Source organism: Carassius carassius, chromosome 11 (assembly GCF_963082965.1).
Source record: "Carassius carassius chromosome 11, fCarCar2.1, whole genome shotgun sequence".
Taxonomy (NCBI): domain Eukaryota; kingdom Metazoa; phylum Chordata; class Actinopteri; order Cypriniformes; family Cyprinidae; genus Carassius; species Carassius carassius.
In genome coordinates, this window is record NC_081765.1 from 5,967,976 (window position 1) to 5,979,888 (window position 11,913).

General features: G+C 34.9%; 1 protein-coding gene across 6 annotated transcripts in view; it reads right to left on the reverse strand.

The window, feature by feature from the left end:
• zmp:0000001200 (dedicator of cytokinesis protein 9) overlaps positions 1-11,913 on the reverse strand; it is a 64,246-nt gene that overhangs the window by 25,800 nt on the left and 26,533 nt on the right. For 4 of the 6 annotated variants that reach the window (XM_059561481.1, XM_059561479.1, XM_059561477.1 and 1 more), the window contains 11 exons: positions 11,888-11,913; positions 10,877-10,942; positions 9,146-9,238; positions 8,908-9,031; positions 8,561-8,679; positions 4,715-4,804; positions 4,410-4,496; positions 4,188-4,303; positions 1,078-1,147; positions 844-966; positions 130-201 (listed from right to left, as the gene is read on the reverse strand). The exon at positions 11,888-11,913 is cut by the window's right edge and continues 162 nt beyond it. In XM_059561481.1, the coding sequence (XP_059417464.1) occupies positions 130-201; positions 844-966; positions 1,078-1,147; positions 4,188-4,303; positions 4,410-4,496; positions 4,715-4,804; positions 8,561-8,679; positions 8,908-9,031; positions 9,146-9,238; positions 10,877-10,942; positions 11,888-11,913 (986 nt within the window). The remainder of the gene's footprint in view (positions 1-129; positions 202-843; positions 967-1,077; positions 1,148-4,187; positions 4,304-4,409; positions 4,497-4,714; positions 4,805-8,560; positions 8,680-8,907; positions 9,032-9,145; positions 9,239-10,876; positions 10,943-11,887) is intronic. The other 2 variants (XM_059561480.1, XM_059561478.1) reach the window with 1 other exon arrangement.

An 11,913-nucleotide genomic window follows, 5' to 3' on the forward strand; every position in this document is an offset into this window, starting at 1 on the left:
TCACATCACAGGGGGTTATTTCACAACTGACATGGAAAAAAACATCAGATTTATGGACTTCTGGTTTGATTTTTACATTTTCAGAACATATGTCTTGTGTTTGTTTGCTGTGATGTTACCCATCCTCACCTTGGCCTTGCCCGTCTCAATCAAGTACTGAGCCATAGACTTGACTAAAACCTCAAAGAAATACCAGGAGTACTAGAGGAGAAACCACACAGATTCATGAGGACATACAGAACCTATTACACATGCAACAGCCACTAAACCATCAACACTGCCATGGTCCTTACACATTTATTCAAGAGTGCTATTAGTATACTTCTTTAAAACTATGAATAAAAGAGTATACCTCAGTGTTTATGTACTTATCACAGACATACACAGAGACTGCACAATGATATAGAGAAACCTTGGATAAAGTAAAGTAAACCTACAGTACAAGTAAACTTTCAACACAAAACCTGTTAAACTATTATACAGTGTACTTTTATTAACTCAGTAGACAGCTAGAAGTACATTTAACTACTATTAAACTAATAAGTTCATTTGCAGTATAGCCCACTGTATAGTTGCAATACTGAGAAAAACTGAAATGTTAACTAGCTGTGTAGACAATATGACCACAGTTACACTTTAAGTACACTTAAAAGTATACTTTTCTGAACTAAAAAGTAGGAAGTTTTGAAAAAGTACACTTACAATTATACTATTAGTACACTGATTTGATTATACTTATTATATGTCAACTTAAAAAACATGAACCTAAGGTTAGTTAATGAAACAAACTTGACGTGTTCTTCTTCATTGTGAGGGATGTTGAATCTGATTCGCTGGCTGTACCTTCAGTAGTTTGTTGCTGGTGAGGAAGTCAGTGGAGGGTTTCAGGATGGTGGTCATGGTTTTTGCCAGTTCCTCGTGGACAGTTTTACCATTGGTTAAGTTTGTCTCCGCCTTCAAAACATACTACTCAAAAACAAAACACAATAAAACAAGATTGTTGATTACAAAGGGTTATAATCAAAAATACTTGTTTGACATCACAAGCTAAATGTGATGAATCATGATGCAGCGCACCTTTACATAAGAACGCAAGTGATGCTCCAGACCCTCTTCATGACACTGAGCCACGACATGAATCATCACCCTGATGAGAGAAGAGACAGAATGAGGAACAGGGTTTTATCATTAGCTAAAACCAAAACCCAAAACAGCTAAATCCCAAAACCTAAACTAAACTAAACTAAAGCAAAGCAAACTAAACTAAACTAAACTAAACTAAACTAAACTAAACTAAACTAAACTAAAGCAAAGCAAACTAAACTAAACTAAACTAAACTAAACTAAACTAAACTAAAGCAAAGCAAAGCAAAGCAAAGCAAAGCAAACTAAACTAAACTAAACTAAACTAAACTAAACTAAACTAAAGCAAACTAAAGCAAAGCAAACTAAACTAAAGCAAAGCAAAGCAAAGCAAAGCAAAGCAAAGCAAACTAAACTAAACTAAACTAAACTAAACTAAACTAAACTAAAGCAAAGCAAAGCAAAGCAAAGCAAACTAAACTAAACTAAACTAAAGCAAACTAAAGCAAATCAAACTAAACTAAAGCAAAGCAAAGCAAAGCAAACTAAACTAAACTAAACTAAAGCAAAGCAAAGCAAAGCAAAGCAAACTAAACTAAACTAAATTAAAGCAAAGCAAAGCAAACTAAACTAAACTAAACTAAAGCAAAGCAAAGCAAACTAAACTAAACTAAACTAAACTAAACTAAACTAAACTAAACTAAACTAAACTAAAGCAAAGCAAAGCAAAGCAAAGCAAAGCAAAGCAAAGCAAACTAAACTTAACTAAACTAAACTAAACTAAACTAAACTAAAGCAAACTAAACTAAACTAAACTAAAGCAAAGCAAAGCAAACTAAACTAAAGCAAAGCAAAGCAAAGCAAAGCAAAGCAAAGCAAAGCAAACTAAACTAAACTAAACTAAACTAAACTAAAGCAAAGCAAACTAAAATAAGCAAAGCAAACTAAAGCAAAGCAAAGCAAACTAAACTAAACTAAACTAAACTAAACTAAACTAAAGCAAACTAAACTAAACTAAAGCAAAGCAAACTAAACTAAACTAAACTAAACTAAAGCAAAGCTAACTAAACTAAACTAAACTAAACTAAACTAAAGCAAAGCAAAGCAAAGCAAAGCAAACTAAACTAAACTAAAGCAAAGCAAAGCAAAGCAAAGCAAACTAAACTAAACTAAACTAAACTAAAGCAAAGCAAAGCAAAGTAAAAACTAAACTAAAGCAAAGCAAAGCAAACTAAACTAAACTAAACTAAACTAAAGCAAAGCAAAGCAAAGCAAACTAAACTAAACTAAACTAAACTAAACTAAACTAAACTAAAGCAAAGTAAAGCAAACTAAACTAAACTAAACTAAACTAAACTAAACTAAACTAAAGCAAAGCAAAGCAAAGCAAAGCAAAGCAAAGTAAAAACTAAACTAAAGCAAAGCAAAGCAAAGCAAACTAAACTAAACTAAACTAAACTAAACTAAACTAAACTAAACTAAACTAAACTAAACTAAACTAAACTAAACTAAAGCAAAGCAAACCAAAGCAAAGCAAAGCAAACTAAACTAAACTAAACTAAAGCAAAGCAAAGCAAAGTAAAGCAAACTAAACTAAACTAAACTAAAGCAAAGCAAAGCAAAGTAAAGCAAACTAAACTAAACTAAACTAAACTAAACTAAACTAAACTAAACTAAACTAAACTAAACTAAACTAAACTAAAGAAAAGCAAAGCAAAGCAAAGCAAAGCAAAGCAAACTAAACTAAAGCAAAGCAAAGCAAAGCAAAGCAAACTAAACTTAACTAAATTAAACTAAACTAAACTAAACTAAACTAAACTAAACTAAACTAAAGAAAAGAAAAGCAAACTAAACTAAACTAAACTGAACTAAACTAAACTAAAGCAAAGCAAAGCAAACTAAACTAAACTAAACTAAACTAAACTAAACTAAACTAAAGCAAAGCAAAGCAAAGCAAACTAAACTAAACTAAACTAAACTAAACTAAACTAAAGCAAAGCAAAGCAAACTAAACTAAACTAAACTAAACTAAACTAAACTAAACTAAACTAAACTAAACTACACTAAAGCAAAGCAAACTAAACTAAACTAAACTAAACTAAACTAAACTAAACTAAACTAAACCAAAGCAAAGCAAAGCAAAGCAAATTAAACTAAACTAAACTAAACTAAACTAAACTAAACTAAACTAAACTAAACTACACTAAAGCAAAGCAAACTAAACTAAACTAAACTAAACTAAACTAAACTAAACTAAACTAAACTAAACTAAACCAAAGCAAAGCAAAGCAAAGCAAATTAAACTAAACTAAACTAAACTAAACTAAACTAAACTAAACTAAACTAAACTAAACTAAACTAAAGCAAAGCAAACTAAACTAAACTAAACTAAACTAAACTAAACTAAACTAAACTAAACTAAACTAAACTAAACTAAACCAAAGCAAAGTAAAGCAAACTAAACTAAACTAAACTAAACTAAACTAAACTAAACTAAACTAAACTAAACTAAACCAAAGCAAAGTAAAGCAAACTAAACTAAACTAAACTAAACTAAACTAAACTAAACTAAACAACATTAGATGAAAAAACTTTAAGCAAGCAAAATTTGAAATGTTGTCTTGGCAAATTAATAAAATAAGATATAAAAATAAGTGTAAACTAAATAGTATTATAAAAAAACACACATAAAAAAAATAACTAAAAATGAAACTTGAAAATACAATAAAAAAATCGAATTCAAAATATTAATAAAAACCACGATACAATCCATAAGTTAATGTATTAAGTACCATGAACGAACCATGAACAGTACATTACTGTAATTATTCATCTTTGTTAATGAAAATATTGTTGTTAATTGTTAGTTCATGTTAATTCACAGTGCATTAACTAATGTTAAAAAGCACAACTTTTGATTTTAATAATGCATTATTAAATGTTGAAATTAATGTTAACTAAGACTAAGAGATGCTGCAGAAATATTGTTTATGCTTAGTTCATGTGACAAGTGTTCATGTTAACTAATGAAACTTATTTTAAAGAGCTACCAAAACTACTAAAATAAGACAGTAGCAGAGAGCTGACAGCTGCTCGGTACAGACCTGGTGACGTTCACAGCAACATCATCCTGACCGGCGATGGTGAGCACACGAAACAGCTGGTTCAGTATGGTGGGGAGGAACTTCACCATCGCATGAGCCTCCATGGCATGCAGACTCTACAGAAGATGAGAGAGATCGAACTGTGATCTCAGGATGAGCTGGGTGAGAAACGCCTGCTAACGCAGACAGAGCAAACACCTCCAAGCTTCAAACAGCAAATACCTTCAGGTATTTGATCAGTTCTCCTCGTGACTGGCTTGTGGAATCAATACTCTGGCAGTGATGAAAGAAGTTATGCAGATGCTGATCCTGATCAGAAATAAATAAATAAATAAATAAATATATATATATATATATATATACGGTACAGACCAAAAGTTTGGAAACATTACTATTTTTTATGTTTTTAAAAGAAGTTTCTTCTGCTCATCAAGCCTGCATTTATATATATATGTATGTATTAACACTTGATATCACATTTTGCACCTGTTTACTTTGTGGCAAGTCTGATCTGAGACACGTCATACCTGTGTGTATACAGTGGACACCAGCTGTGTGGAGACTTTGAGCAGAGGCCTTCCTCCATCCACCCACTTCACCTCTTGACCAGTGTGCTGCTGAAACACACACACACACACACACACACACACACACACACACACACACACACACACACACACACACACACACACACACACACACACACACACACACACACACACACACACACACACACACACACACACACACACACACTTTAGACAGCTAGACTCTTCAAACCAGGGTTTCTCAAACCGTGTTCATGAACCTCTGGGGGTTTTAGAGGGAACTGCAGGGGGTTGTGTGAAAAGCTATTCATTAAATCATAAAATGTATTTACACTTTATTTGTGTCCTTGTTACAGTGTAATTATACATATACATACTGAGTAATATTAATTAACAACATGTGCTTACTATATGGTCAGGGTAAGGATTAGGGTTTGGCTTAGGGTTACTTGCATATAATTATGCATAATTAATTGTTATTACAATAGTACTGTACATAACATGCAATTTTTTTAAATGCAACAATCAAAATGTAACACACTGTAAAACCCGACAAGTTAACTTAACTCAAACCGTTTGAGTAAACCGATTGCCTTGACTGTAATACCCGACAAGTAAACTTAACTCAAACGGTTTGAGTAAACAGATATCCTTAAGTTATGTTAACTCAAACCATTTGAGGAAACCGATTGCCTTAAACCGTTTAAGTTGAAAAAACTCACAGTTATGAGTACTTTGAACTTAATTCAGTTGAGTTCACTGAAAGAAGATATACATTGCAATTAAGTAATTAAGTGATTAATTGAGTGATAATTGAGTTTAGTGATGAACACCTGCTGTTAACAAACAGAATTACTGAAGAAAAGAGAGAAAGGAACTACAGCTGACTTCAGACACAGCCTCACTCAAACCTGACAAGTTATGTTAACTCAAACCGTTTGAGGAAACCGATTGCCTTAAACCGTTTAAGTTGAAAAAACTAACAGTTATGAGTACTCTGAACTTAATTCAGTTGAGTTCACTGAAAGAAGATATACATTGCAATTAAGATTAACTAAGTGCTGATTGAGAATTAGTGATGAACAGCTGCTGTTAACAGAATCACTGAAGAAAAGAGAAACACAAGAACTACTACAACTGACTTCAGACACAGCCTTAGATGAAATCAACTGAAATAAAATACATGAAATCTCTCAAGATCTGATTAAACAACCCACAAACAGCATCACCAGCTCCACTTATTAATAACCAGACTGACTTTATTTCTGTCAGACGTCTACAGAAGATCTTATTGAGAATGAACTAAGGTTTAGATGTTGATTTATTGTTTCATTTGAAGTAACCATGTTAGAGATCAGTGTTTGCTTTAGTTGGGCTCTTGACCCTTGACTTCTGTCTTAGTCTTTTCTCTGGCTGTTATAACCATGTGTTTCTAAAACATATTTGTTGTAATTCAAAAGCCCAGAAGAAATGCCATCAGGTGTTAACCTGTACCTAGGTGTAGGTTGTTATACTTTATATTGGTGATGATAATTATTCATTATTATTATTCACAATTATTGAGCCGTACAGAGTCTAATCTTTGATGAAGTAGGTGTAGTGTAATTTGTAGAAGTGGTTCTAGTAAAAAATGACACTAAGAGCCAGTGGTTCTGTGATAATCAGTTAATATAAAAATGACTTTCTAAACATTTTGTACACATACATTTTTCTTCTATGCCAGTAGTTGGTCAAACACAGACATTAATAATCAGAATATGAACCTCTACAATGGTGACGAAAAAAAACATGCTGCAATGCATGCTGGGTACTATTGTATTACAAAACTCATCCATGGCTCCCAGCATGCTTTACAGCATTTTTTTTTTATGGTCACCATTGTTGAGGTTCATATTCTTTTGTTTATTGATGTCTGTGTGTGACTAATTGACACCATAGAAGTCCAAACTGTTTGGAAAGTCTTTGTATTAACTGATTATCACAGAACCACTGGCTCTTATTATCCATTTACTATAATCAATCAAATTACACAACACCTATTTCATCGGCGATTAGACTCCGTACGGATCAATAATTGATGATTATCATCACCAATATAAAGTATAACAACCTACACCTAGGTACAGGTTAACACCTGATGGCATTTCTTCTGGGCTTTTGAATTACAACAAATATGTTTTAGAAACACACGGTTATAACAGCCAGAGAAAACACAAAGACAGAAGTCAAGGGTTAAGAGCCCAACTAAAGCAAACACTGATCTCTAACACGGTTACTTCAAATGAAACAAATCAACATCTAAACCTTAGTTCATTCTCAATAAGATCTTCTGTAGACGTCTGACAGAAATAAAGTCAGTCTGGTTATTAATAAGTGGAGCTGGTGATGCTGTTTGTGGGTTGTTTAATCAGATCTTGAGAGATTTCATGTATTTTATTTCAGTTGATTTCATCTAAGGCTGTGTCTGAAGTCAGTTGTAGTAGTTCTTGTGTTTCTATTTTCTTCAGTGATTCTGTTTGTTAACAGCAGCTGTTCATCACTAATGTTCAATCAGCACTTAGTTAATCACTTAATTACTTGAATGCAAAGTTTCAAAACTTACATGGTTTAAATCAAGGCAATCTGTTTACTCAAACGGTTTGAGTTAAGTTAACTTGTCGGGTTTTACAGTGCACTTATTAAAAAAGATGGAATATTTTATTTGTTTACCTCCACGTCACATGACCATTAACCAACATGTCAACAACTGTGAACATGCAAATATGTTGTTAAACAACTGAAATATTAACTTAAAATCTTAGGGGATACGGTAAGTAAATATTTTAGGGTTTTAGTCGACAAAAAAAAAACTCATCGTCAGTTGGTGTAGGCCTCTAAATATGCATTTTCAGGTACTTTAGGTAGAAGTTCATGCTCTGTCATGATAATATGTAAATTTCACCCTCCGAGTATATGTACCTGTTAGGGCCGCACGATTAATCGAATGCGACTGTCATGCGAGTCTCGTCAGAAAAGCCGGTTCTGTGATTAGCGGTAAATGTCCATCACCTGCTTTCAAATGGAGCCGCACTTAATACATAGAGCCGTAGTTCGCTGAAAAGCTACGCGTTCATAACCACATGCGATTAATCGTGCAGTCCTAGTACCTGTATACTTCAATGGTGAATTTTGCAATACCTTTCTAATTCACCCCTTAAAGAGTTACTACACCCCAAAATGAAAGTTTTATTAATTAATAACTTAATGTCGTTCCAAACCCGTAAAAGCTCTGTTCATCTCTGGAACACAATTTAAGATATTTTGGATGAAAACCTGGAGGCTTGAGACTGTCCCATAGACTGCCAAGTAAATAACAGTGTCAAGGTCCAGGAAAGGTATGAAAAGTCGTCGTTAGAATACTCCATCCTCCATCAGACGTGCAATCTGGGTTAAATGAAGCGACGGGAAGATTTTTTGTAAGCAAAGAAAACAAAAATAATGACTATTCAATAATTCCTTTGTCAACGGTCTCCTCCTATGGAGTGACACAGAGGACATTGTTCCCGTCGCTTCATATAACGGCAGATGGAGTATTCTGATGAAAACCACAACAATACAAAAAACACACACAAAAAAAACAATGGAATCACATGTACACACACAAAAGACAACACCACAAACAAAACTAAACAAAACAAAACCACAACAATACAACAAAACAAACAAACAACACAAAGCAACAAGAGAAACCAACAAATCAACACACACACACACACACACACACACACACACACCAAACACCACCAAAAAAGCAACATGATCAAAATCAGTGTTTGGGTCTCTCACCTTGCTGCTGTTGTCCTGGTAGCTCAAGTAACCTGATGGCAGGTTTGCAGCCACTGCCACCTGCTGTTCATTCATGATGACTCTGCCATCCTTCAACAAGGGGAGCCACGCATAACCCACTACACACACACACACACACACATACAACACAACACATAATGAGTGGGTAGAATGGTACATTGCAAGAAACGGGGTACCTAAAAATGCCAATGTATGCATCCCACACATTCAGTTCTTTTAGTAATAATGGATCTAAATATCGATTCCCTTTTTACTCCTTCACTGTGTATTTTCAGCCCAGTGGTTAAGGCTTCTTTCAGAAGGTCTTATGTGAGTGTGTGTCTCACCTTGTGTCTCCACCTGTTCTCGTCTCTTAGTGCTGGCTTTGCTGTTGCTGTCACAGCTGATGTGATAGAGAGTGAACAGAAGATGATGTCTGTCCGTCAGCTGAGCCGGCAGCTCTATCTTAAACTGGACATGATAAAAACAAGCGCTCAAACACACAGACAACACAACAGTTTGACCGTAAGCACTGCAAACTCACAAACATGCAGTGGATATAGAGCTCAGAGGTAAACGTCTCACCTCTTCATAAAACTCTGGGTTTTGCTGATGGTGTAAGACCGCAGCAAACGCTTTCTTACAGAACAGAGGCCCTCCTGGACGCCCGTATATACACTGACAAAACACAGAGCAGACCGCATCACGCACAGTTAATCACCTAGTGGAAGAGTTATTGTGATTCAAATCTTAATAAATGTAATGACTATAAATAATTATCATTCATTGCTCTCCAAGACTGCATTTATTTGACAAAAAATGCAGTAAAAACAGCAGTATTGTGACATATTATTACATATTATTGTATGTAATAATATATAATGTATATATACATGTTTTGTAAAATTTCATTCATTCCTGTGATATAAAGTTGTATTTTCAGCATCATTACTCCAGTCTTCAGTGTTACATGATCCTTCAGAAATCATTCTTATGGACTGATTTGATGTTCAGGGAACATTAAACAATTATTTATTATCAATACTGAAAACAGTTGTGCTGCTTAATATTTTTGTAGAAACTGTGATACATTTTCTTTGGATTCTTTGATGAACAATAAAAAAAGTAGTTTCTGGAGGCCATACCCCTTAAAGCTGACATATGATGCATTTTCAAGTTTTCCTTTCTCTTTGAAATGTTACAAGCTGTTAATGAACAGATAAGATCTGTAAAGTTGCAAAGACTAAAGTCTCAAACCCAAAGAGATTTTCTTTATAAAAGTTAAGACTTTCCCACGCCCCCCTTAAACACTTCGTTTAAACACGCCCCCACATGTCTACATCACTATGTGGAAATATTTGCATAACACCACCCAAATGTTCACGCAAAGAAAGAAGACGTAACTTTGATTCTCACTGTAGTAATGCTGCTGCTGTTGCCGCCATGTCGTGGAGACGCTGTGTGTTTTGTTGTGAAAGCGAAGCTACTTTTTTGTTCTTCCAAAAGAGGACGCAACTAGAAATCAATGGTTAAGTTGTATTTACAACACTGTTCAAGAACAGTTCATACCAAAAATTTAGTGTGACTGTTTCCTGATCCTGAGAGGGAAGACTACAATGCAGGCGCTTCTGCCTCACGGTCTGTAAGTACGTTTACATATGTAAAGGATTTGCCACTGATGATTCAAACGTGAGTTTTGAGCAGTGTAGGATACTCAATTCCAGTCCTCGCGCCTCCTGCTCTGCACATTTTGTATGTTTCTCTTATGGCTTCAGACAAAATATGCAGAGCTGGGGGGCGCGAGAACTTGAATTGAGAACCACCGGTGTTGTTTGTAGTTTCTCCGATCATGAATGCAGACATGGTTTTATGTTTATGTGGAACGATGCAATGCAACACATAAAACACAGTATAAGTCATTATAATCCATAATTATGTCCCCACTGGATGCAAGAAATGTTTCGCAATGGGTTTCATTGTTTTAGCCGGTGTTATGACCGGGACATGCATCACAGTATTACAAGGTGTGTAACATTTCTTTCACATGCTTGAGCCATTCGGCCAATCACATCGCCCTGGATAGCTGGCCAATCAGAGCATACCTCGCTTTTCAGAACGATGAGCTTTGTAAAAAACAATTCGTTTCAGAAGGCGGGGCATAGAGGAGAACCAATAATGTACAGTATGTGGAAAATAATGTGTTTTCTAACCTTAAACCGAACACTACATAATGTTCTTTTGAGCAACATCATATGACCCCTTTAACTGTGATAAAATCACTCCTAGGATTGATTGAGCGTTTGTGTGGGACATTACCTTCAGAGGGAGAGCGTCCTCTTCATCCGAATCTCTGAATTCCAGACATAGAGCGATGTTTCTGGCCTGGAATCACAAGAGGAAAACATGAAATAAGCTCAACTGACACTTCGCTGAGCACCAGCTTAAACAATACTGATCTTAATTAAACAACAACTACAGGTAAAGCTGTTGGCTGTGTGGATATTAGCAGTATTGTTGATCTTTAGTCTATATGCTGTTCAGTTAATGCGTGAACTTATTATTTGTAGCGCACTTGCCGTCCAGTAATCGCAACAAGCTTTGTGCTCTGTTGCCTTTTAATGAAGTATCAGCTTTATGTCTCATGTAATCACTCATTCAGTGTTTCAAGCTGCGGAAAACGTGTAAAGCTTGTAAACAAGCTCTGATAGCACACGTGCATCACAGAGACGTCTTTTAGACATCAAAATTATTTTTTTGAGTGTTTGCTCATCTGCCATACGTCATAGGACGTTTTCTATCAGATGTCAAATAGACATTTAGACAAGGTCTTAAAGATGTTTATGATTTAGAATGAATGTAAATCTGACGTCTATCAGATGTTTGTACACAGCAGACGCTTTCCAGATCTTTAACAGCGATCTTTAACAGACATCTTGCAGATGTACTTGTGCGATCGGCTCTGAAGTTGGAAAAGACATTTAGTCAAAGTCTCTTTAAAGCGAGTCATTTCACTCTGCGGCCATCTTTGAAACACAAGTGAAGCTCCTATCTCTTTGAACGGGGAAACATCAAATTCTCCAAACTTACGATTAAATTTCATATCTGATATCACCAATGAAATCTGACTACAACTGTTTCAACTGCAGTGCAGTGACGCGCTGACTTTACCGAATAGTGATTGGCTCTTAAATTTAGAAGGCGGAGCTTCAATCAATAGGTATTCTAAATAAGTATAATGCTAAAAGGCTTAGATAAAAGAATCTGACTCTCCTGCTCTTTAGAAAAGGAAGTCTGAGCTTTGAGTTGAGAAGTTTAGTATGGTTTTACCTTGGTGAAGCTCTTCTGGCTGTCGT